This window comes from Bombina bombina, chromosome 3 (genome assembly GCF_027579735.1).
Source record: "Bombina bombina isolate aBomBom1 chromosome 3, aBomBom1.pri, whole genome shotgun sequence".
NCBI classification, from domain to species: Eukaryota; Metazoa; Chordata; class Amphibia; order Anura; family Bombinatoridae; genus Bombina; species Bombina bombina.
The window spans coordinates 410005194-410032091 of NC_069501.1; the positions used below are offsets into that span (position 1 = coordinate 410005194).

At 38.0% G+C, this 26898-nt stretch overlaps 1 protein-coding gene across 2 annotated transcripts in view; it reads right to left on the reverse strand.

Moving 5' to 3' along the window:
- RASSF5 (Ras association domain family member 5) overlaps positions 1 to 26898 on the reverse strand; it is a 368602-nt gene that overhangs the window by 17933 nt on the left and 323771 nt on the right. For both annotated transcript variants that reach the window (XM_053706593.1, XM_053706594.1), the window contains one exon: positions 9911 to 10026. In XM_053706593.1, coding sequence (XP_053562568.1) covers positions 9911 to 10026 — 116 coding nt within the window. The remainder of the gene's footprint in view (positions 1 to 9910; positions 10027 to 26898) is intronic.

Sequence of the window (26898 nt, forward strand, 5' to 3'; positions counted from 1 at the left end):
AAGAGCTTTGAAATTTGTTTAATTTAGAATAGGGCAGGGAATTTTTTTTATTTTGGGGGTTTATTATTTTATTAGGGGGCTTAGAATAGGTGTAATTAGCTTAAAAATCTTGTAATCTTTTTTTTATTTTTTGTAATTTAGTGTTTGTTTTTTTTTGTAATTTAGTTTAGTTAATTTAATTGTATTTTTAGATAGATGTTTGTAGTTTATTAAATTTATTGATAGTGTAGGTGTATTTGTAACTTAGGTTAGGATTTATTTTACAGGTAATTGGGTAATTATTTTAACTAGGTAGATATTAAATAGTTAATAACTATTTAATATCTATTATACCTAGTTAAAATAATTAACTATTTACCTGTAAAATAAATATTAACCCTAACATAGCTACAATGTAATTATTAATTATATTGTAGCTATCTTAGGGTTTATTTTATAGGTAAGTATTTAGATTTAAATAGGTATATTTTAGTTTATAAATGAATTAGATTAATTTAATATAAATTTAGTTAGGGTTAGATAGAGTTAATATAGTTAATATAAATACTATAGTAACTATATTAACCCTAATATAATTAGGGTTAATATAGTTAATATATATAATGTAATACCTATATTAACTATAATATACTTAGGGTTAATATAGATAATATAGCTGGCGGCGGGGTAGGTAGATTAAATTAGGGGTTAATCATTTTAATAGAGATGGCGGCGGTGTAAGGGGCTTACATTAGGGGTTAATAATATTAATATAGCTGGCGGCGGTATAGGGGGATTAGATTAGGGGTTAATAATTTTTATATAGGTGGCGGCGGTGTAAGGGGTCAGATTAGGGGATAGATAAGGTAGATGGCGGCGGTTTTAGAGGCTCACAGTAGGGGGTTAGTTTATGTAGATGGCGGCGGGGTCCGGGAGCGGCGGTTTAGGGGGTAATAACTTTATTAGGGATTTCGGGGGGGGGGATCGCGGTTGACAGGGAGATAGACATTGCGCATGCGTTAGGTGTTAGGTTTATTTTAGCAGATCGCGGTTGACAGGGAGATAGACATTGCGCATGCGTTAGGTGTTAGGTTTATTTTAGCAGCCAGTTTAGGAAGTTACGGGGCTCCAATAGTCAGCGTAAGGCTTACTACGGCTGCTTTTTGTGGCGAGGTGAAAATGGAGTAAGTTTTCTCCATTTTCGCCACGTAAGTCCTTACGCTGCATATTGGATACCAAACTGCGCTGGTTTGGTATACCTGCCTATGGCCCAAAAAACTACGGGCGACGGCAGAAATATACGCGCGTAACTTCTAGGTTACGCCGTATATAGGATACCAAATCAGCGTAAATATTTGCGTCGCCGGCTTTTGCGGGCGACTCTTTATATCGGATCGACCCCTAGATTTTGCCTAGGGATAGTTTTTTAAGGCCCTCTCACTGTGAGTACAGGTTGGGAGGGGCCTATTTTCCATTAGTTTTTGCAGCTTGAGACATCCAGCTTCCCTGAAGGAGTCCCCTGAACATATAGGACCTCTCTAAGGGGTTTTTGTGCCTTCCAAAGTCGTTGTGTGAGCAGGTAGGGCCACAGTAGAGCTGTGACAGTTTGTTGTGACTGTTTAAAAACGTTTATATCGTTTTTTTGATCCGGTTTTGAAACTAAGGGGTTAATCATCCATTTGCAAGTGGGTGCAATGCTCTTTCAGCCTATTATACACACTGTAAAAATTTCGTAAGATTTACTGCTTTTTTTCACTGTTTTAGCAGTTTCTGTGATTGTTTTTTTCTCTTAAAGGCACAGTACCGTTTTTATTTTTTGCTTGTTTACAGTTATTAAAGTGTTTTCCAAGCTTGCTGGTCTCATTACTAGTCTGTTTAAACATGTCTGACATAGAGGAAACTCATTGTTCATTATGTTTAGAAGCCATTGTGGAACCCCCTCTGAGAATGTGTACCAAAAGCACTGATTTTACTATAGATTACAAAGACCATATTCTGGCTTTAAAAAATTTATCACCAGAAGAAATTGACAAGGAGGAAGTTATGCCGTCTAACTCTCCCCACGTGTCAGATCCTATAAATCCCGCTCAGGGGACGCCAAGTACATCTTGCGTGCCCATTGTGTATACCTTGCAAGACATGGCGGCAGTTATGAATCATACCCTTACAGAGGTATTATCTAAACTGCCAGGATTGCAAGGAAAGCAAGACAGCTCTGGGACTAGAATAAATACAGAGCTCTCTGACGCTTTAGTAGCTATCTCTGATACACCCTCACAATATAATGAAGCTGAAGCAGGGGAGCTTCAATCTGTGGGTGATTTTTCTGATTCAGGGAAGATACTTCAATCTGATTCTGATATGTCTACATTTAAATTTAAGCTTGAACACCTCCGCGTATTGCTCAGGGAGGTTTTAGCAACTCTGAACGACTGTGACACTATTGTAGTTCCAGAGAAATTATGTAGATTGGATAAATACTATGCAGTACATACTTACACTGATGTTTTTCCAATCCCTAAAAGGTTTTCTGAAATTATTACTAAGGAATGGGATAGACCAGGTGTACCATTCTCTCCCCCTCCTGTTTTTAAAAAGATGTTTCCTATAGACGCCGCTACACGGGACTTATGGCAGACGGTCCCTAAGGTGGAGGGAGCAGTTTCTACTCTAGCTAAGCGTACCACTATCCCTGTCGAGGACAGTTGTGCTTTTCTAGATCCAATGGATAAAAAATTAGAGGGTTACCTTAAGAAAATTTTTATTCAACAAGGTTTTATTCTCCAGCCTCTTGCATGCATTGCCCCAGTCACTGCTGCCGCGGCTTTCTGGTTTGAGTCCCTAGAGGAGGCTCTACAGGTTGAAACCCCGTTGGAAGATATTATTGACAAGCTTAGGGCCCTTAAGCTAGCCAATTCATTTGTTTCTGACGCCGTTGTTCATTTAACCAAGCTAACGGCTAAAATTTCAGGTTTTGCTATTCAGGCGCGTAGGGCGCTATGGCTTAAATCCTGGTCAGCTGACGTGACTTCAAAGTCTAAACTTCTCAACATTCCCTTCAAAGGACAGATCCTATTCGGGCCTGGACTGAAGGAGATCATTTCTGACATCACTGGAGGAAAAGGTCACGCCCTTCCTCAAGACAGGTCCAACAAATTAAGGAACAAACAGTCTAGTTTTCGGCCCTTTCGAAACTTCAAGAGTGGCGCAGCTTCAACTTCCTCTAACACAAAACAAGAGGGAACTTTTGCCCAGTCTAAGCCGGTCTGGAGACCTAACCAGGCTTGGAACAAGGGGAAACAGGCCAAGAAGCCTGCTGCTGCCTCTAAGACAGCATGAAGGAGCAGCCCCCGATCCGGAAACAGATCTAGTAGGGGGCAGACTCTCTCTCTTCGCCCAGGCTTGGGCAAGAGATGTCCAGGATCCCTGGGCATTGGAAATTGTGTCCAAGGGTTATCTTCTGGAATTCAAAACCTCTCCCCCAAAAGGGAGATTTCATCTCTCACTTTTATCTGCAAACCAGATAAAGAGAGAAGCATTCTTACATTGTGTTCAAGACCTCCTAGTTATGGGAGTGATCCACCCAGTTCTGCAGGAGGAACAGGGACAGGGCTTTTATTCAAATCTGTTTGTTGTTCCCAAGAAAGAGGGAACATTCAGACCAATCTTAGATCTCAAGATCTTAAATTTCTCAGAGTCCCATCCTTCAAGATGGAGACTATTCGAACCATCCTTCCTATGATCCAGGAGGGTCAATACAGGCACTACCAGTTTGTGGCTCTTCCCTTCGGGTTGGCAATGGCACCAAGAATCTTTACAAAGGTTCTAGGGTCCCTTCTAGCGGTCCTAAGGCCGTGGGCTATAGCAGTAGCCCCTTATTCTGATACAGGCGTCGACTTTTCAAGTTGCCAGGTCTCACACGGACATTGTTCTGGCATTTCTGAGGTCGCATGGTTGGAAAGTAAACGAAGAAAAAAGTTCTCTATCCCCTCTCACAAGACTTTCCTTCCTAGGAACTCTGATTCTGTAGAAATGAAGATTTACCTGACAGAGGCCAGGTTGTCAAAACTTCTAAATTCCTGCTGTGTTCTTTATTCTACTTCTCGCCCTTCAGTGGCTCAGTGTATGGAAGTAATCGGCTTAATGGTAGCGGCAATGGACATAGTGCCGTTTGCCCGCCTACATCTCAGACCGCTGCAACTCTGCATGCTCAGTCAGTGGAATGGGGATTACACAGATTTGTCCCCTCTACTAAATCTGGATCAAGAGACCAGGGATTCTCTTCTCTGGTGGTTATCTCGGGTCCATCTGTCCAAGGGTATGACCTTCCGCAGGCCAGATTGGACAATAGTAACGACAGATGCCAGCCTTCTGGGCTGGGGTGCAGTCTGGAACTCCCTTAAGGCTCAGGGCTTGTGGACTCAGGAGGAGAAACTCCTTCCGATAAACATTCTGGAACTAAGAGCGATATTCAATGCTCTTCAGGCTTGGCCTCAGCTAGCTGCGGTCAGGTTCATCAGATTTCAGTCGGACAACATCACGACTGTAGCTTACATCAACCATCAAGGGGGAACAAGGAGTTCCCTAGCAATGTTGGAGGTTTCAAAAATAATTCTATGGGCAGAAGTTCACTCTTGCCATCTATCAGCTATCCATATCCCAGGAGTAGAGAACTGGGAGGCGGATTTTCTAAGTCGACAGACTTTTCATCCGGGGGAGTGGGAACTCCATCCGGAGGTGTTTGCACAGTTGATTCAACTTTGGGGCAAACCAGAACTGGATCTCATGGTGTCTCGTCAGAACGCCAAGCTTCCTTGTTACGGGTTCAGGTCCAGGGATCCCAAGGCAGCGCTGATAGATGCTCTAGCAGCGCCTTGGTCTTTCAACCTGGCTTATGTGTTTCCACCGTCTGATTGCCAAGATCAAGCAGGAGAGAGCTTTGGTGATTTTGATAGCTCCTGCGTGGCCACGCAGATCTGGTGGACATGTCATTCTTTCCACCTTGGACTCTGCCGCTGAGGCAGGACCTTCTACTTCAAGGTCCCTTCAAACATCCAAATCTAATTTCTCTGCGTCTGACTGCTTGGAGATTGAACGCTTGATTTTGTCAAAACGTGGTTTTTCCGAGTCGGTCATTGATACCTTAATTCAGACTCGAAAGCCTGTCACCAGGAAAATCTATCTTAAGATATGGTGTAAATATCTTCATTGGTGTGAATCCAAGGGTTACTCATGGAGTAAAGTCAGGATTCCGAGGATATTGTCTTTTCTCCAAGAAGGATTGGAGAAGGGATTGTCAGCTAGTTCCTTAAAGGGACAGATTTCTGCTCTGTCTATTCTTTTGCACAAGCGTCTGGCGGATGTTCCAGACGTTCAGGCATTTTGTCAGGCTTTAGTTAGAATCAAGCCTGTGTTTAAACCTGTTGCTCCGCCATGGAGTTTAAATTTAGTTCTCAGAGTTCTTCAAGGGGTTCCGTTTGAACCTCTGCATTCCATAGATATCAAGCTTTTATCTTGGAAAGTTCTGTTCTTGGTAGCTATCTCTTCGGCTCGAAGAGTTTCAGAGTTATCTGCCTTGCAGTGTGATTCCCCTTATCTGATCTTCCATGCAGATAAGGTAGTTTTGCGTACCAAACCTGGGTTTCTTCCTAAGGTGGTATCCAATAAGAATATCAATCAAGAGATTGTTGTTCCGTCACTGTGTCCTAATCCTTCTTCAAAGAAGGAACGTCTATTACACAATCTTGACGTGGTTCATGCTTTTTTTTATTTACAAGCTACTAAAGATTTTCGTCAAACATCTGCATTGTTTGTTGTCTACTCTGGACAGAGGAAAGGCCAAAAGGCTTCAGCAACTTCTCTTTCTTTTTGGTTAAGAAGTATAATCCACTTAGCTTATGATACTGCTGGCCAGCAGTCTCCTGTAAGAATTACAGCTCATTCCACTAGAGCGCCTTTAAAATGCCTTTAAAAATGAGGCTTCTGTTGAACAGATTTGTAAGGCGGCGACTTGGTCTTCGCTTCATACTTTTTCTAAATTCTACAAATTTGATACTTTTGCTTCTTCGGAGGCTATTTTTGGGAGAAAGGTCTTACAGGCAGTGGTGCCTTCCATTTAAGCGCCTGCGTTGTCCCTCCCTTCATCCGTGTTCTATAGCTTTGGTACTGCTATCCCACAAGTAGTGGATGAATCCGTGGACTGGATACACCTTACAAGAGAAAACAAAATGTATGCTTACCTGATAAATTTATTTCTCTTGTGGTGTATCCAGTCCACGGCCTGCCCTGTCATTTTTAGGCAGGTGTTTTTTAATTTTTAAACTACAGTCACCACTGCACCCTATAGTTTCTCCTTTCTCTTGCTTGTCTTTGGTCGAATGACTGGGAGGTGGCAGTTAGTGGAGGAGCTATATAGACAGCTCTGCTGTGGGTAATCCTCTTGCAGCTTCCTGTTGGGAAGGAGAATATCCCACAAGTAATGGATGAATCCGTGGACTGGATACACCACAAGAGAAATAAATTTATCAGGTAAGCATAAATTTTGTTTTTCAGTTCTTTGGACAGACCTGCAGTCTAGCCAATCAGTGCCTGCTCCCACATAACTTCTCGTGCACGAGCACAGTGTTATCTATATGAAATATGTGAACTAACACCCTCTAGTGGTGAAAAACTGTTCAAATGCAATCTGAAAGAGGTGGGCTTCAAGGTCTAAGAAATTAGCATATGAACCTCCTAGGTTAAGCCTTCAACTAAGAATACCAAGAGAACAAAGCAAAATTGGTGATAAAAGTAAATTGGAAAATTGTTTAAAATTACATGCCCTATTTAAATCATGAAAGTTTATTTTGGCCTAGACTGTCCCTTTAACTGCACATAGGTAAATTACATCTTTGAATAGAAACATATTTACAATATACATGTATTGGCAAAAATGCTTCTAGTATATGTTATCACTGTTTTAGTGCTGGCATTTTTCTCTGCACGTGCATGTGAAGCATAGCTAGATATTCTCAGTGCACCAGCACTTAAATACCGCAGCTGCTCAGAGTCCCAGTGGGGCTTGTATCATGTCAGCAATTAACAAATTGAGTGATAAAAGCACCTTAGGTGCCCTGAGCAAGTGTTGTGTTTAAAATGCTGGTGCACGGTGCATACTTAAATATACTTTGAAACAGCTATAACTTTTATTAGAAGCATTATTTCTAATACATGTGTATTACAAAAATGCTTATATTCAAGTACTAAAATGTACCCATGTGTGGATTCCAATTTTGGCTGGAATGTTCCTTTAACTGTGCTAAAAGTTTAATCCGCAGGTACTTGGAGAATGTGTCTGTGCTCACTTTTTCCCCAATGGTTCAGGGAGGTGGAATATATCCTCTCCCATTAAAGAGTAGTTTACAGCTTTAATGGTAAATTAGAACCTTTTGCATTTATAGAGTATTATTGGGAGGCCTACTGAATTATATATTGTTTCTTCACTTACATATAGCGTATTGCTCTTAATTTCTGTGAATGAGCTATTGATTCTACCCGATTTTATTTATTCATTTTGATATACCCATCGCTGTTACCGATTTTTATAGGCATTGTCAACTCGCTATTTTTCCCCTTTATAAACTGTTTATGATGATCATTATAATAACGGTACACCTTTTACTGTCTGTAACCAAATCCTGTTCAAATGCCTGTTGTACAATTATTTGCAAATTCAATAAAGCATATAAATAAATACAAGCTACAAACCCATCTCAAAAGAATATAAATAATGCTCTATCTGTCTGGGCTCAGAAATGCAGGTTATGTAGTATAAAATGTACTTGGTGACATCAAATAAAAGAAAGTGAAGGATACAGTTTAAAACTGTAAAGAAATGTAATTGCGCCAAGATTAAAGACTTGTTCCTGAATAGTCGCTTGACTATTACTACTTGTAGAAAACACACAAAAAAGCACTATTATCACTGATCCCACCCAGTTGACAAGTTAAAAAAAAATCTTAAATCCAGCAAATGAAGAGCACTAAAGGCTGATATGTTTTATATTTATAAGAATTTTCTTATACAGGGAGTGCAGAATTATTAGGCAAATGAGTATTTTGACCACATCATCCTCTTTATGCATGTTGTCTTACTCCAAGCTGTATAGGCTCGAAAGCCTACTACCAATTAAGCATATTAGGTGATGTGCATCTCTGTAATGAGAAGGGGTGTGGTCTAATGACATCAACACCCTATATCAGGTGTGCATAATTATTAGGCAACTTCCTTTCCTTTGGAAAAATGGGTCAAAAGAAGGACTTGACAGGCTCAGAAAAGTAAAAAATAGTGAGATATCTTGCAGAGGGATGCAGCACTCTTAAAATTGCAAAGCTTCTGAAGCGTGATCATTGAACAATCAAGCGTTTCATTCAAAATAGTCAACAGGGTCGCAAGAAGCGTGTGGAAAAACCAAGGCGCAAAATTACTGCCCATGAACTGAGAAAAGTCAAGCGTGCAGCTGCCAAGATGCCACTTGCCACCAGTTTGGCCATATTTCAGAGCTGCAACATCACTGGAGTGCCCAAAAGCACAAGGTGTGCAATACTCAGAGACATGGCCAAGGTAAGAAAGGCTGAAAGACGACCACCACTGAACAAGACACACAAGCTGAAACGTCAAGACTGGGCCAAGAAATATCTCAAGACTGATTTTTCTAAGGTTTTATGGACTGATGAAATGAGAGTGAGTCTTGATGGGCCAGATGGATGGGCCCGTGGCTGGATTGGTAAAGGGCAGAGAGCTCCAGTCCGACTCAGACGCCAGCAAGGTGGAGGTGGAGTACTGGTTTGGGCTGGTATCATCAAAGATGAGCTTGTGGGGCCTTTTCGGGTTGAGGATGGAGTCAAGCTCAACTCCCAGTCCTACTGCCAGTTTCTGGAAGACACCTTCTTCAAGCAGTGGTACAGGAAGAAGTCTGCATCCTTCAAGAAAAACATGATTTTCATGCAGGACAATGCTCCATCACATGCGTCCAAGTACTCCACAGCGTGGCTGGCAAGAAAGGGTATAAAAGAAGAAAATCTAATGACATGGCCTCCTTGTTCACCTGATCTGAACCCCATTGAGAACCTGTGGTCCATCATCAAATGTGAGATTTACAAGGAGGGTAAACAGTACACCTCTCTGAACAGTGTCTGGGAGGCTGTGGTTGCTGCTGCACGCAATGTTGATGGTGAACAGATCAAAACACTGACAGAATCCATGGATGGCAGGCTTTTGAGTGTCCTTGCAAAGAAAGGTGGCTATATTGGTCACTGATTTGTTTTTGTTTTGTTTTTTAATGTCAGAAATGTATATTTGTGAATGTTGAGATGTTATATTGGTTTCACTGGTAAAAATAAATAATTGAAATGGGTATATTTTTGTTTTTTGTTAAGTTGCCTAATAATTATGCACAGTAATAGTCACCTGCACACACAGATATCCCCCTAAAATAGCTATAACTAAAAACAAACTAAAAACTACTTCCAAAACGATTCAGCTTTGATATTAATGAGTTTTTTGGGTTCATTGAGAACATGGTTGTTCAATAATAAAATTAATCCTCAAAAATACAACTTGCCTAATAATTCTGCACTCCCTGTATAATCTGTATTGAGATATGAAATATTATTCATTTACGTGGCTCTCACTTTGCTCACATTTTGATATGAATAGAGTGTGATGTTCACTTAGATCACTGGTTTTCAAACCTGTCCTCAGGCCTCGCTAACAGGTCACATTTTGAGGATATCTGAACTGGAGCACAGGTGAAATAATTAGCTGATAACTAAACGTGGTTATTTTACCTGCTGTCATCCAAGGTAATCTTGAAAACCTGGCCTGTTGGAGACGCCTGAGGACAGGTTTGAAAACCAGTGACTTATATAGCCACATAATAGCAAAGCTTACCTGTACCTCTCCTGTCTCATTTTCCTTCAGTACAAAGCTCAGCACTTCAGTGTCTGGTCCTGCCAGAAGGCGCAGGTAGAGAGGGTGCTCAGTCAGCGGAAGCTTCTGAAAAAGAACTGCAAAGGTAGATGGGTTACATTTTACATTATATAGGGGCACGAAACACATTTCATGCATTTGCCTCTTATTATGGGTCCCACCAATTTGGAACCTAGGTTACACTACTGGTATCGGAAGGAGAGTTGCTGCACATGTGCAAACACATTAGCACTGGAATTACAGCCCCCATGACTAGTGGGAGGTGGGGAATAATCTTAATAGTATGCTTATAATTATAAAATAGGTCTAGATTACAGTAAAAGTGAAACGCTCCCATGTGCTTGCGTTAGGGCAAAAATGAGTCTTTGTGCAGGTAGTAAATGAGGTCGCGATCACGCATTGCTCATTGGTAAACACTGCAAATTAAAAATATTGCATAAAACACCTCAAAAATGCATTATAATGTACAGTTACACTCATGTTAACACTGTCTGATAAAAAATGTTTAATAAAAATATTCCACGGATAAGTTATAAGGGCTCAAAGTCATGAGATGTGAGGTGTTTGAAAAAAAAAAAAAAAAAAACGGGCTAAAAGTACTTTTACATATTTATTAACAGAGAAATCTCTTTAAATATATATGTATATGAATATATACATATATATGTATTTATATATATGTGTGTGTATATATATATATATATATATATATATATACATACTGTGTATATATATATATATATATAAATGCGGTGTAATATATATGGTTACTGCTCTCAGTGCACGGAGAGTGTGGAAATTTAAAATTCTCAAAAAGAACAAGCAAAAACAAATCACTCATTCCCAGCACGAGTCTATTTCAGACTATGAAGAGAGGTTTACTCTAGAAGAAAGGTGCATGAAAGGTGATATGATTACTTTATACACATATATTACAGGCCCATATACAGAGCTGGCTGAAGCTCTGTTTATTCCAAGGTAGTTGTTTGTGACAAGAGGTCACACTTTAAGGCCTGCGCAAAGGAGATTTAATCTCCAGCAACGTAAACATATTTTCACTATGAGAGCAATCAAAATGTGGAATACACAGCCTAAGGAGGTAGTGAATGCCAATATTTTAGATAAATTTAAAAATGGCTTAATTAAATTTCTGGCTAAAAACAGAAGAGATATGATTGATTGGGATAAATAATTTATGTTCAATTGACAGCTTATTTATTGTAAATAAGGTAGAATCTGTATAGGTTAAACTCAATTAACTTCTGTCTTCTTTAAACCTCATCTACTATGTTACTTTTAAAATTTATTTTTACTTTTGCCCACTGTAAATTGGGCTTTCTGAATACCACAAGACTTGGAAATGCAAATTCCAGAATTTGTCAGCCTAACATATATGCCACACACCTGTTGGGTAATCTAGTCATTTATGTATAACTGGCCTTAATACAGGAGAGGAAATAAGATGAGAAAATATATTTTTTTAAGGGAAACTTAGGTTGCAACATGGTGGCACCCATTACTTTTTGGAAACTAAACCTTTACACTTATCTCTTCAACATTTAAAGAACTAATAATAATAATAATAATAATAATAATAATAATGTGTGTATATATATTTATATATATATATATTTATAAATATATATAACTACACACACATTTTATTCTCATTGTAATTTTTGCTTTGAATACATAATATCTGTGTTTTTTTACTGTTAAATAGCCATGTGTGAAATAACGTGTGAGGCTAAGTACTGTGGGCCTCCTTTTTGATGTCTCACCCAAGAGGAAATTAAAAAACAAAATCCCATTACTCAAACCATGGAATAAAACTACACACCAGGATACAAATTATACTATTTAAAAAAAAATCCTTAAAAAATAAAGATTCCTAGATGCTGTAGAGAGTTAAAGGACCAGTCAACACAGTACATTTGCATAATCAACAAATGCAAGATAACAAGACAATACAATAGCATTTACTCTGAATTTCAAATAAGTAGTAGATTTTTTTCTAACAAATTTCAAAGTTATGTATATTTCCACTCCCCCTGTACCATGTGATAGTAATCAGCCAATCACAAATGCATATATGTATAGTTAGTGAATTCTTGCACATGCTCAGTAGGAGCTGGTTACTCAATAAGTGCAAATATAAAAGAATGTGCACATTTTTTTTTAATGGAAGTAAATTGGAAAGTTGTTTAAAATGACATGCTGTATCTGAATCATGAAAATTTTATTTAACCTGAGTGTCCCTTTAAGCATTCTGTAATTAATTAACAGAAAACATTTCCGCTAACCATTCAAATGAGACTCCCAGTTTAAGCGAATGATTGGCATTCAAATGATGTTCATTCCAGAATAGTTACAGTTAATAGCTGTAAGCACAGTCATGACATGCTATTAGCAATCATGCACTTTAATAAGCCAGCTGCTTTGCACAATTCAAGATAAGCGAACATTTCTTTGTTAGAAACCAACAAAGCACAGCGTATGCTGTATAACAGATTTAAAATGGTTCAACAGCATCAATTGTGATTTTATAGTTTTTATGTCAGTACAACCAACTCATTCTGCTATTCCTAATATAGGATCTGACAAAGGACTGTTTTCTTATCTTGAACTGTGCGTTTATTATAGACTAATGTTTAGCTCTCTACTCTCCCGCTTTCAGGAGTAATTTTAGTCTTTTTTTTTCTTCTAAGATTCAGCTTTATTGAAATAATGCAGTCATAACACATAACATAAAATACATTACAAGAAAATAAGCTATGTCCTACACACAGCAAATGAAGATGTAGTTTCATGTGTTGTTTCTTATTTAAACAGTCCAACTAAAGTCCACTAATAATATTTTTATTATTATTATTATTATTATTATTAATAAGCAGCTGTTGAGAGAGTCTCCCGTTGAACTTTTAAGAGAATAAAATTTGGTATTGGCAATTACATTCTAAATCGAAATATTCAGTCACTTTGTGTCCTAACATTATTACTGCAGGTATATTTTTGCTCTTGCAAATTCTGGCTAGCACATATCTAGCATTGTTCACTATGATTTGGAAAAGCTTTTTTCTTTCATGTAATTAGCAAGAGTCCATGAGCTAGTGACGTATGGGATATACATTCCTACCAGGAGGGGCAAAGTTTCCCAAACCTTAAAATGCCTATAAATACACCCCTCACCACACCCACAATTCAGTTTTACAAACTTTGCCTCCGATGGAGGTGGTGAAGTAAGTTTGTGCTAGATTCTACGTTGATATGCGCTCCGCAGCAAGTTGGAGCCCGGTTTTCCTCTCAGCGTGCAGTGAATGTCAGAGGGATGTGAGGAGAGTATTGCCTATTTGAATGCAGTGATCTCCTTCTACGGGGTCTATTTCATAGGTTCTCTGTTATCGGTCGTAGAGATTCATCTCTTACCTCCCTTTTCAGATCGACGATATACTCTTATATATACCATTACCTCTGCTGATTCTCGTTTCAGTACTGGTTTGGCTTTCTACAAACATGTAGATGAGTGTCCTGGGGTAAGTAAATCTTATTTTCTGTGACACTCTAAGCTATGGTTGGGCACTTTGTTTATAAAGTTCTAAATATATGTATTCAAACATTTATTTGCCTTGACTCAGAATGTTCAACTTTCCTTATTTTTCAGACAGTCAGTTTCATATTTGGGATAATGCATTTGAATTAATCATTTTTTCTTACCTTCAAAAATTTGACTCTTTTTTTCCTGTGGGCTGTTAGGCTCGCGGGGGCTGAAAATGCTTCATTTTATTGCGTCATTCTTGGCGCGGACTTTTTTGGCGCAAAAATTCTTTTCCGTTTCCGGCGTCATACGTGTCGCCGGAAGTTGCGTCATTTTTTTGACGTTATTTTGCGCCAAAAATGTCGGCGTTCCGGATGTGGCGTCATTTTTGGCGCCAAAAGCATTTAGGCGCCAAATAATGTGGGCGTCTTATTTGGCGCTAAAAAATAAGGGCGTCGCTTTTGTCTCTACATTATTTAAGTCTTATTTTTTCATTGCTTCTGGTTGCTAGAAGCTTGTTCTTTGGCATTTTTTTCCCATTCCTGAAACTGTCATTTAAGGAATTTGATCAATTTTGCTTTATATGTTGTTTTTTCTCTTTCATATTGCAAGATGTCTCACGTTGCATCTGAGTCAGAAGATACTACAGGAAAATCGCTGTCTAGTGCTGGAGCTACCAAGCTAAGTGTATCTGCTATAATTTTTGGTATCTGTTTCTCCACCTGTTGTTTGTATTGCATGTCATGACAAACTTATTAATGCAGATAAAATTTCCTTTAGTACTGTTACATTACCTGTTGCTGTTCCGTCAACATCTAATTTTCAGAGTGTTCCTGATAAACATAAGAGATTTTATTTTTTAAATCCATTAAGAAGGCTATGTCTGTTATTTCTCCTTCTAGTTTACATAAAAGTCTTTTAAAACTTCTCTTTTTTCAGATGAATTTTTAAATGAACATCATCATCCTGATACTGATAATGGTTCTTCTGGTTCAGAGGTTTCTGTCTCAGAGGTTGATGCTGATAAATCTTTGTATTTGTTCAAGATGGAATTTATTCGTTCTTTATTTAAAGAAGTATTAATTGCATTAGAAATAGAGGATTCTGGTCCTCTTGATACTAAATCTAAACGTTTAAATAAGGTTTTTAAATCTCCTGTAGTTATTCCAGAAGTGTTTAATCTCCCTGATGCTATTTCTGAAGTAATTTCCAGGGAATGGAATAATTTGGGTAATTCTTTTACTCCTTCTAAACGTTTAAGCAATTATATCCTGTGCCATCTGACAGATTAGAGTTTTTTTGGGACAAAATCCCTAAGATTATAGGGCTGTCTCTACTCCTGCTAAATGTGCTACTATTCCTACGGCAGATAGTAATTCATTTAAGGATCCTTTAGATAGGAAAATTGAATCCTTTCTAAGAAAAGCTTACTTATGTTCAGGTAATCTTCTTAGACCTGCTATATTTTTAGCGGATGTTGCTGCAGCTTCAACTTTTTGGTTAGAAGCTTTAGCGCAACAAGTAACAGATCATAATTTTATAGCATTATTATTATTCTATAACATGCTAATAATTTTATTGGTGATACCATCTTTTGATATCATTAGAGTTGATGTCAGGTATATGTCTCTAGCTATTTTAGCTAGAAAAGCTTTATGGATTAAACTTGGAATGCTGATATGTCTTCTAAGTCAACTTTGCTTTCCTTTTCTTTCCAGGGTAATAAATTATTATTTCAACTGTTTCTGGAAGGAAGGGAACTTTTTTACCAAAGGATAAAAAATCTAAGGTAAATTTAGGTCTAATAATCATTTTCGTTCCTTTCCTCACAATAAGGAACAAAAGCCTGATCCTTCATCCTCAGGAGCGGTATCAGTTTGGAAACTATTTCCAGTTTGGAATATATCCAAGCCTTATAGAAAACCTATAGCCAGCTCCTAAGTACCCATGAAGGTGCGGACCTTATTCCAGCTCAGCTGGTATGGGGCAGATTACGTTTTCTTCAAAGAAATTTTGATCAATTCCGTTCTCAATTTCTGGTTTCAGAACATTGTTTCAGAAAGGTACAGAATTGGCTTCAGTTAAGGCCTCCTGCTAAGAGATTTTTTTTTCTTTCCCGTGTCCCAGTTAACACAGCAAAGGCTCAGCATTTCTGAAATGTGTTTCAGATCTAGAGTTGGCTGGAGTAATTATGCCAGTTCCAGTTCTGGAACAGGGGCTGGGGTTTTATTTTATCTCTTCATTGTACCAAAGAAGGTCAATTCCTTCAGACCAGTTCCGGATCTATCAATATTGAATCGTTATGTAAGGATACCAACATTTAAGATGGTTACTGTAGGACTGTCCTGCCTTTTGTTTAGCAAGGGCATTATATGTCTACAATAGATTTACAGGATGTGTATCTGCATATTCCGATTCATCCAGATCACTTTTAGTGTCTGAGATTCTCTTTTTAGACAAGCATTACCAGTTTTGTGGCTCTACCGTTTGGCCTAGCCTCAGTTCCAAGAATTTTTTTCAAAGGTTCTCGGTACCCTTTCTTTCTGTAATCAGAGAACAGGGTTTTGGTATTTCCTTATTGGACGATATCTGGGTACTTGCTCAGTCTTCTCATTTTCGAAGAATCTCATACGAATCGACTTGTGTTGTTTCTTCAAGTTCATGGTTGGAGGATCAATTTACCAATCAGTTCATTGATTCCTCAGACAAGGGTAACCTTTTTAGGTTTCTAGAATAGATTCAGTGTCTATGACTCTGTCCTTGTCAGACAAGAGAAGTTTAACATTGATTTCAGCTTGTCAAAACCTTCAGTCACAATCATTCCCTTTGGTAGCTTTATGCATGGAAATTTTAGGTCTTAGGACTGCCGCATCAGATGCGATCTCCTTTGCTCGTTTTCACATGCGACCTCTTCAGCTCTGTATGCTGAACCAATGGTGCAGGGATTACTCAAAGATATCTCAATTAATATCTTTAAACCGATTATACGACACTCTCTGACATGGTGGACAGATCACCATCGTTTAGTTCAGGGGGCTTCTTTGTTCTTCCGACCTGGACTATAATCTCAACAGATGCAAGTCTTACAGGTTGGGGAGCTGTGTGGGGGTATCTGACGGCACAAGGGGTTTGGGAATCTCAGGAGGTGAGATTTCCGATCAATATTTTGGAACTCCGTGCAATTTCAGAGCTCTTCAGTCTTGGCCTCTTCTGAAGAGAGAGTTTTTCATTTGTTTTCAGATAGACAATGTCACAACTGTGGCATACATCAATCATCAAGGAGGGACTCACAGTCCTCTGGCTATGAAAGAAGTATCTCGAATTTTGGTTTGGGCGGAATCCAGCTCCTGTCTAATCTCTGCGGTTCATATCCCAGGTATGGACAATTGGAAAGCGGATTATCTCAGTCGCCAAACGTTGCACCTGGGCGAATGGTCTTCACCCAGAGGTATTTCCTCAGATTGTTCAAATGTGGGAACTCCCAGAAATAGATCTGATGACTTCTCATCTAAACAAGAAACTTCCCTGGTATCTGTCCGGATCCAGGGATCCTCGGGCGGAGGCAGTGGATGCATTATCTCTTCCTTACAAGTGTCATCCTGCCTATATCTTTCCGCCTCTAGTTCTTCTTCCAAGGGTATTCTCCAATATTCTAAAGGAATGCTCGTTTGTCCTGCTGGTAGCTCCAGCATGGCCTCATAGGTTTTGGTATGCGGATCTTGTCCGGATGGCCTCTTGCCAGCTGTGGACTCTTCCGTTAAGACCAGTTTTTCTGTCTCAAGGTTCTTTTTTCCATCAGGATCTCAAAACCTTAATTTTAAGGTGTGGAGTTTGAACGCTTGATTCTTGGTCAAAGAGGTTTCTCTGACTCTGTGATTGATACTATGTGACAGGCTCGTAAATCTATATCTAGAGAGATATATTATAGAGTCTGGAAGACTTATATTTCTTCAGGATGGTTTAGATAAAGGTTTGTCCGCAAATTTCTTGAAAGACAAATCTCTGCTCTTTCTGTTCTTTTTCACAGAAGGATTGCTAATCTTCCTGATATTCATTGTTTTGTACAAGCTTTGGTTCGTATAAAACCTGTCATTAAGTCAGTTTCTCTTCCTTGGAGTTTAAATTTGGTTCTGGGGGCTCTTCAAGCTCCTCCTTTTGAACCCATGCATTCTTTGGTCGTTATATTACTTTCTTGGAAAGTTTTGTTTCTTTTGGCCATCTCTTCTGCCAGAAGAGTCTCTGAATTATCTACTCTTTTTTGTGAGTCTCCTTTTCTGATTTTTGCATCAGGATAAGGCGGTGCTGCAAACTTCTTTTGAATTTTTTTACCTAAGGTTGTGAATTCTAACAACATTAGTAGAGAAATTGTGGTTCCTTCATTATGTCCTAATCCTATGAATTCTAAGGATAAATCATTGCATTCTTTGGATGCTGTTAGAGCTTTGTAATATTATGTTGAAGCTATTAAGTCTTTCCGAAAGACTTCTAGTCTATTTGTCATCTTTTCCGGTTCTAGAAAAGACTAGAAAGCTTCTGCCATTTCTTTGGCATCTTGGTTGAAATCTTTATTTCATCATGCCTATGTTGAGTCGGGTAACACTCCGCCTCAAAGGATTACAGCTCATTCTACTAGGTTAGTTTCTACTTCCTGGGCGTTTAAGAATGAAGCTTCGGTTGATCAGATTTGCAAAACAGCAACTTGGTCCTCTTTGCATACTTTTACTAAATTCTACCATTTTGATGTGTTTTCTTCTTCTGAAGCAGTTTTTGGTAGAAACGTACTTCAGGCAGTGGTTTCAGTTTGAATCTTCTGCTTATGTTTTTTCATTAAAATTTTATTCTGGGTGTGGATTATTTTCAGCAGGAATTGGCTGTCTTTATTTTATCCCTCCCTCTCTAGTGACTCTTGTGTGGAAAGATCCACATCTTGGGTAATCATTATCCCATACGTCACTAGCTCATGGACTCTTGCTAATTACATGAAAGAAAACATAATTTATGTAAGAACTTACCTGATAAATTCATTTCTTTCATATTAGCAAGAGTCCATGAGGCCCGCCCTTTTTTGTGGTGGTTTTGATTTTTTTGTATAAAGCACAATTATTCCAATTCCTTATTTTATATGCTTTCGCACTTTTTTCTTATCACCCCACTTCTTGGCTATTCGTTAAACTGAATTGTGGGTGTGGTGAGGGGTGTATTTATAGGCATTTTAAGGTTTGGGAAACTTTGCCCCTCCTGGTAGGAATGTATATCCCATACGTCACTAGCTCATGGACTCTTGCTAATATGAAAGAAATGAATTTATCAGGTAAGTTCTTACATAAATTATGTTTTTTGTGAGTCTAGCCAGTTTGTTAAAGGGATAGTAAAGTCAAAATTACACTTTTATGATTCAGATAGGGCATGCAATTTTAAACAATTTTCCTATTTACTTTTATCATCAAATTTGCTTTGTTCTCTTGGTATTCCTTGTTGAAATCTAAACCTAGGTAGGCTTATATGCTAATTTCTAAGCCATTGAAGTCCGTCTCTTATCTTCGTGCATTTTGATAGTTTTTCACAGTTTGACACAGCTACAGCAGTTCATGTGTGTCATATAGATAACATTGTGCGCACAAAAGAACTGAGATAAGGAGGCAGTCTGCAGATGCTTACACTTTTTACCTCTGTGATTACCTAACAGTGCAAAACTGGAAAATGGGTAATAAAGGGATTATCTATCTTTTTAAACAATAAACATTTTGGAGTAGGCTGATGATTGTGAGTTGTATATTTGTTTGATTGTGCTTTAAAGCAAAATATTTCACTTTTTATAAAACCTGGAAACAATTTTGTTTATTAAAATTTAAAATGAACATACCCATATAATCAAACATTTAAAAGGGATATAAAACCCCCAAAAATATTTTGTGATTCAGACAGAGCATACAATTTTGAAAAAGTTTAAAATTTACTTCTATTATCAAATTTGCTTTGTTCCCATGGTATTCTTTGTTGAAGAGATACCTAGGAATTGAACCCCAGCAAACGCACCAGGGTTGTTAAGCCTTGTTAGGGTCTTCAGTTGTCCTCCACAAAAACGTTGGGGATGGATAGTAAGTTATCCTGAACATTTTACTTTAGGCTCCACCCTAACTCTAATTCACATTCGGACAGTGGTTTTATTCCCCTGACTGACAGTTACAGGCAAATCAGCTGCTTGTAATACACATAAAAGCAGTGTGTTAACCCATTTCTACCATTAGCTGCCAGTAACACACAATAAAGAGTTTTCTTGACGTGTAATGCACGTCAAGAGTAGTGACACTTTGTTGTGCACTATGTTTCTATAGTATTGAGTATAGTATACCCCCTATGTTTATAGTGCTGCTGAATCTGTTGGTGCTCTACAAATACCTTATAATAATAACAATAATAATAGTATTGAGGCATAGGTGGGATTTAAAAATTTAGCAGTAAACATATAAATTGTCTTTTTTTTTTTAATAGACTGCACTGAACACCTGTTTGCTATCCAGTTCAATAATGGACAACTAGCAATTCTAAGCCTTGTTTGTTCCAAATATTTCAGTTTTTGGAGCAACAAAACTACTAGGGCCTGTTAGCATTAATGTGCACAAATGTAGGAGGCCCTGCTGTGTGCTGCTTATACTAAAGTACCGCCAGCTGGAAAAGGTAAGTGGATAATTCCCAACCTTAAAGAAAATAATTGTATTTGAAGATTTTTTTTTTTAAAGAACATTAAATATTCTGTCTTCTGACCAGAAAGTAATGTATTTTACTCCTAAACATTAAGTTGCTGTTCGTCAACTCTACTGAATTATATATATATATATATATATATATATATACACACATACACACACACACACACACACACATACACACACTGTGGGCCTGATGTAGATGTTACAGGGGCTCATTGAATGCTATAAAAAAGGTGGAACCTGGAAGTCGCAGCGAGAGGACTCCAATAAAGCTTTCCGCTCAGTTGAGATGATCTAATGATCCTCCAACACAGAGATCTCTCACAAGATTCTAGAGAGGCAAATGTTGCTATACTTCTCTAAGGGGCAAACAAAGCACAAAGTATAAATGCAGCAAAACTCTCATATCATTCTATATTGCACTGGGCTTGTCTCTTCATCACATCCAGAAATACAGGGAGCGCCCTTTGGAGAAGAATAGCAAAATCTGCCTTTTTAAAAATTTGTGAGGGATCTTACAGTGCTGGAGGACCATTTATATCATCTCATCTGAGCCAGGAGATTTAAATCCCTTTGCAATAAAACTCTACACTGTTTATTTAAGGCGAGAACTGCAGGGCATCCAGTTAGGAGGGCACAAGTTAGTCCTATCTCTTTTCGCTGACGATCTCTTACTATTTCTCAGCAACACGGCTGTGTCTATCCCCCGATTATTAAAAATCTGCAATTTGTTCAGCTCGTTCTCAGGGTACAAAATCAATTATGGAAAATCGGAGATCTTATGATACGTAAACCTATAGACCAATGTAACCATCCATTTATAGAATCTACACAGATTTCCTACCTAGGAATCAAGTTAAGTAGGGACCCTAATTTTTGGTACAAGCTCAATTTTAAACAATGTATTAAGGGGTTAGCTATGAAGCTACAGAGTTGGGGTAACCTCCCGCTTTCAGTTACCGCTCAAATTATGTTAATTAAAGTGGTGCTATTCCCTAAAATTTTGTATTTTTTGCAGAATCTTCCACTACTTTTATATAAGAAAGATCTGGTGTTTCTTAATCAGTCCTTTAACCATTTTATATTGCAAGGCAAGAAACCTCGGATCTCTATATTTAAGTTAACACTACCAAAAGCTTTCGGAGGGATGGCTTGTCCCCATTTGAAATTCTACAATTATGTAGCGGTAGCTAAATTCGCTCTGGATTGGATCACTGAAAAGAATCTAGTCTCGTTCTACGAGATGGAATCTAGCTTGATAAAACCCTTCACCTTAAAGGCGATTTTACACCATACGGCTAGCAAACTTCCGGATAAAATAAACCAGTTGATGACCTTCAAATTTATTGTACAGGCATGGCAGAGAATATGCAAGGAGCTGGCAATAGATTATCGGAAATCAGAATTTTTACCATTACTTGGTAACCCGAGCTTTCCAGCAGCTTTAGTTCCCTCGATATTTGGGTCATGGGCGGAAACAGGAGTGAACTATGTAACACAGATCTGTGAAAGCGATAATCTTAGGCTCCGCTCGTTTGAGAGTATCTCTCAAAAATTTGAGCTTCCGAGGTCAAGCTTTTTTGCATACCTACAACTCAGACATTGGCTTGGGGAACTGAGACAAGATACAGACCTTGAGATTGACAATAAAAATTTGAAGGAAGTTATAACACATTATCGTGAGGGGGTGAACACTATCTCTCAATTTTATGATATGATTATGAAATCTTTGGGTAAGAAAAACATCGAGGCTATGGCGACTAAGTGGGCTAAAGAAAAGCTGAGGGTGGAGAGTGAGACCCTTAGGCAAAGTATTATGCTTGTAGCCGGTGCAACATGTATGCATTCATGGAAAGAATTACATCTGAAAATATTAAATAGGGCCTATCTTAGACCAGCTAGGTTGGCAAAATGGAGGCAGGATAAAACGAACTGCCCTATATGCTGTAAGGAACAGGCAGATTTAATACACTGTTTCTGTGACTGCCCTAAAGTATTTCAATTCTGGCAGAAGATACATTTTTGGGCTAGTAAGATAATGGGGATAAAGATTAAATTGACCCTAAATCAGATATTTTTTTATGTAAATACAATGTTGCCTTTCCTAACAATAGATTTATCAATCTACTTATATTGTCGGTTCGGAACTTAATTCTAAAAAATTGGAGAAGTTACAATCCACCTAAATTTACAGACTTTTTGAAAGAAGTGCAGCATCAAATGGTGTTGGAACAATGCAATATAAGAGTCATCAATCCGAAACAGCTTGCTAGATTTTTTAACAAATGGAAGAAATATATTATCTCCCTCCCTGTGGATATGCAGAGACAGGCGGTCTTTCAGTATAAATCCTCTACTTGGGTACCACATCAAATTGATCGAGGTGTATTCCCTAGATCATGGTTTAGGATTGAATAAAATCCAGTAGAGAAAGGGGTTTCTTTCCCTTCCCTCGTGGGGTTTTTTTTCCCTCCCTCCCTCCCAGCCCTCCTCTGTCCCCTTCTTCTTCTCCATGTTTCCACCGCCGCTCTTATAGAAATTTCAAGTTAGTTGATATTCTCAAGAGCTATTCGATGCTTGAGGTATTAGCAGAGCCAGGAACTATTCTTTTACAGGTAATTCAATAGGTATAAGTTAGGCCCTTCATATTAGGATCCTTGTATTTAGAGCTTGAGACTCCCCAATTAAATTCCCGGTGCCAAACGATAGATGATAGATAATGGGGGGTACAAGCGCGCTTACTAGGATAAGTAGAATCACAAGAGCTTATTTGTTAGTGTTTCATCCGAGATTAGGATCTTTTTTTGTATCTGTAATTTTCTTTTTTTCTTTTTTTTGTTGTTGTTGTTCACTCTATCTGTATACGATAAATTGTACTGCATTGAGTGGTCCTTGACAACACGTGCTGATGGTCCCATAAGCAATGTGATGTTTGAATTCCAAGCGGAATATATGTGCGGAAAATTCTGTGGATATTAATGGAAAAACTTTTCCGGTTAAAGGGACACTTAAAGGGATACCGAACCCACATTTTTTTTTTCATGATTCAGACAGAGCATGCAATTTAAGCAACTTTTTAATTTACTCCTTTCATTTTTTATTTGTTCTCTTGGTATCTTTATTTAAAAAAGCAGGAATGTAAGCTTACGAGCCGGCCCATCTTTGGTTCAGCACCTAGGTTGTACTTGCTGATTGGTGGCTAAATGGTATTCACCAATCAACAAGCGCTATCCAGGGTCTGAACCAAAAATTGCTCGTAACCTTACATAGCTGCTTTTTCAAATAAAGATAGCAAGAAAATGAAGAAAAATTGATAATATGAGTAAATTAGAAAGTTACTTAAAATTGCATGCTCTATCTGAATCATGAAAGAAAAAATTTGGGTTCAATATCCCTTTAATCAAAATTAAACTTTCATTATTCAGATAGAGCATGCCATTTTAAACATCTTTCCAATTTACTTCCATTAACTAAATGTGCACAGTCTTTTTATATTTAAACTTTGAGTCACCAGCTCCTACTGAGCATGTGCAAGAATAAGTGTGTATGCATTTGTGAATGGCTGATGGCTGTCACATGGTACGTGTATGTATTTGTGATTGGCTAATGGCTGTCGCATGGTACAGGGGGAATGGAAAAATACATAACTTTTAAAATTGTCAGAAAAAAAAATCTACTACTCATTTGAAGTTCAGACTAAGTGCTATTGCATTGTCTTGTTATCTTGCATTTGTTGATTATGCAAATCTACTGTGTTGACTGGTTAAAGAAGTGAGAAGATCATAGCAATGGTGTCTGTTTTTATGTGTATATCTTGATTTGGATGCAAAGAGGTGGATAGGATGTGGGAGTATTTAAAGGGATATGAAACCCAAATCTTTCATAATTCAGACAAATCATGCGATTTTCAACAACTTTTTAATTTACTTGTTCTCTTGGTATCTTTTATTTAAAAGCAGAGACGTAAGATTAGGAGCCCGTCCATTTCTGGAGCACTATATAGCAGCAGTTTTGCAAGAATGTTATGCATTTGCAAGAGCACTATATGGCAGCACTATTTCCTGCCATCCAGTGCTCCAGATGCCTACCTAGGTATCTCTTCAAAACATAATATCATGAGAACTAAGCAAATTTGATAATATAAGTAAATTGTAAACTTTTTTTAAAATTGTATGCTGTCTGAATCACAAAATAAAATTCTTGGGTTTCATATCCCTTTAAGCAAATGTCTTTCCTTTCATTCCATGGTTAAAAGACAAAACTAGAATTCCTTACTACGTGCTTCTTCCAGTTTTTTGTTTTTGAAATAAGGAAGAATTGTGTTTTTTTTTTTTTTTTTTTTTTTTTTTTATTAGTTGTTATTATTACATTTCTCTTTTTATTTGAGATTAACAATACAGTAACAGAGTATACATGTTGCTTCCACATCAGCGTAGAAATAAATTACAGAGCATTGCCGTCCAAACCACTTATTGTATAGTTATCTTGAAAGTACATAACTTCTGCTACTATACAAAATATTAAGTCTGTTTATGCAGAGTAGAAACAAGAAAAAAAAAAAAAAACCTCTACATTTTCCAAGTACTATTAGACACAAATAGCAAAGCAAAAAAAATCTATGTATATTTAAACTAAGATTACTACCAAAGATTGGATTGATGTTTCACTAAACAGGAAAACACTATAGCATGTTCTGTGAACGTTCCTATAAGGGGGGGGGAGGAGATTGGAGCGTGGCGGGCAGGGGAAAGAAAAGAAAAAAAAAAGGGGGCAGCCCGGGAAGATTTTTAAATAGCATTATTTAACTTGATCTGTCTTAGTAGCGATGAGGTCCGGAAGAGTTTCAGTTGTAGTTATATGTTATTTCTATATCTCCTAATAAATTCTATCCATTTACATTCAAATTTGTATTGTTGGTTAATTCCCAGATTAGTACTGTCAATTTGTTCTATTAGGTATTGTGAGTGAAGTAAGAAAGTTAGATTATTGATTGTAGGCTCCCTTGTAGCTTTCCAGTTTTTCAGAATAAGGTATCTGCCTCCCAAAATTACTGTATTTATGAAATCATTATTGAAGACATATTCCCCAAGATCTCTCAAATTAACTAGAAAAAAGATATGCTCTGCCTCTACGACTATCTGTATATTCAGTAATCTGTTCATCCAGAATTGTACCCGTTGCCAAAATTGCTGGATCTTTGGGCAGCTCCAGAACATGTGGACCAGGTCGGCACTGATAGAGCTACAGCATGGACACAGGTTTAGCACATTTCCATACCATCTATTTAAGCTAGCCGGTGGTATGTGCATGCGGTTTAGGATTTTAAACTGTGATTCTCGCCATGATGCGGAAAGAGTAGCATGTTCTACCACGATTATACTCTGTTTTATTTTATAGAAATCCATGGTTTGAATATCTGTAGTCCTTTTTGCAGATATATCTAGTAAATTTGCTTCGCCAGCCTCTATTAGTACCATCCGGTACCAGTAACTAATTAAGTGTTTGCCTGCCTTAAAGAGAGCAAGCCCCATTTTAATACCCGGGTGCACCCACTCCTTAGGGCAGTTTTTAATAGTTTCATTATATATATGTGATACCAAACCAGCGCAAAATTTAGCGTCGCCGGCTTTTGCGGGCAACGCTGCATATCGGATTGGGCCCCTGATGTCTAAAACAAGTCCTAAAATCAGGGGGGGGGAGCAGAATTTTGAATGCCTAGGGCAGCACAAAACCTAAATACGCCATTGAACTGTTGTAATTGTATTTATATATTGTATCAAAACATTTCAGACTAGGAACAGGAATAAGGTCACATTATATTATTGCCTTGGGTCTTGTGAAAAGTTTTTTTTTTTTTAAGAACCCTGTTTAAACATATGAGAAGAAGCAGTGTCAATTCAGTTTTTAAATATACTGCAGCCTCACAGCTCAGGACAGGCTGCACTCTTTCTGCTGCTTAAAGGGACATAAAACTGCTGGGTACAATTACATTAGCATGGTTACTAATCATCACACTATTGGTTTTCCTTTTGTGCCTGCAACGCTTTTCAAAGCCATTCTCCTATTTTATCCCTTTACAAGCACTGGTTAGTGAAGCTCTGCATCTTTACACTGGGAGCGCCATCTTGGATTTGAAGTGTTCTTGCAGACAGTGACAGAAGCAGTGCACATTCACACATTACTGATATTGTTGTCTTCTTGACAAGCAGCATCGTGCACTTAAGTTTAGCTGCACATTTTTGGAGCAGCTGACTTGCTCTATATTATTCCTCAGTGCTTTTTTATATTTGTTATGTAAATTTTAAATGATGAAAAACTTAAAAAATGTAACTTTTCTGATTTCAATTGTACAAGCTAACTCAAAAAGCAGGCACTGTCACTTATCTGTGAAAGCACTCTGCTTCTGACCCAGGATGAAACAATACGTGAGTACCAAGATGGCGGCGCCCAGTATAAAGATGTAGCGCTTTACCAACTGGCTTCTGTAATGGGTTACAGGATGAAAAAAAAGCATGGAGAGTATTAACCATTCTAGTACTATTATAGTACCCACCACATCGCTAAATAATACAGTAATTAAGCCCTTAATCACTTAACCATCAACCACCCACTTCGGAATACACCTAATTACCCTATTAACCTCTGAACTGCAAACCCCCCACATCGCAATAAACCTAATTATCCTATTAACCCCTAAACCCCTA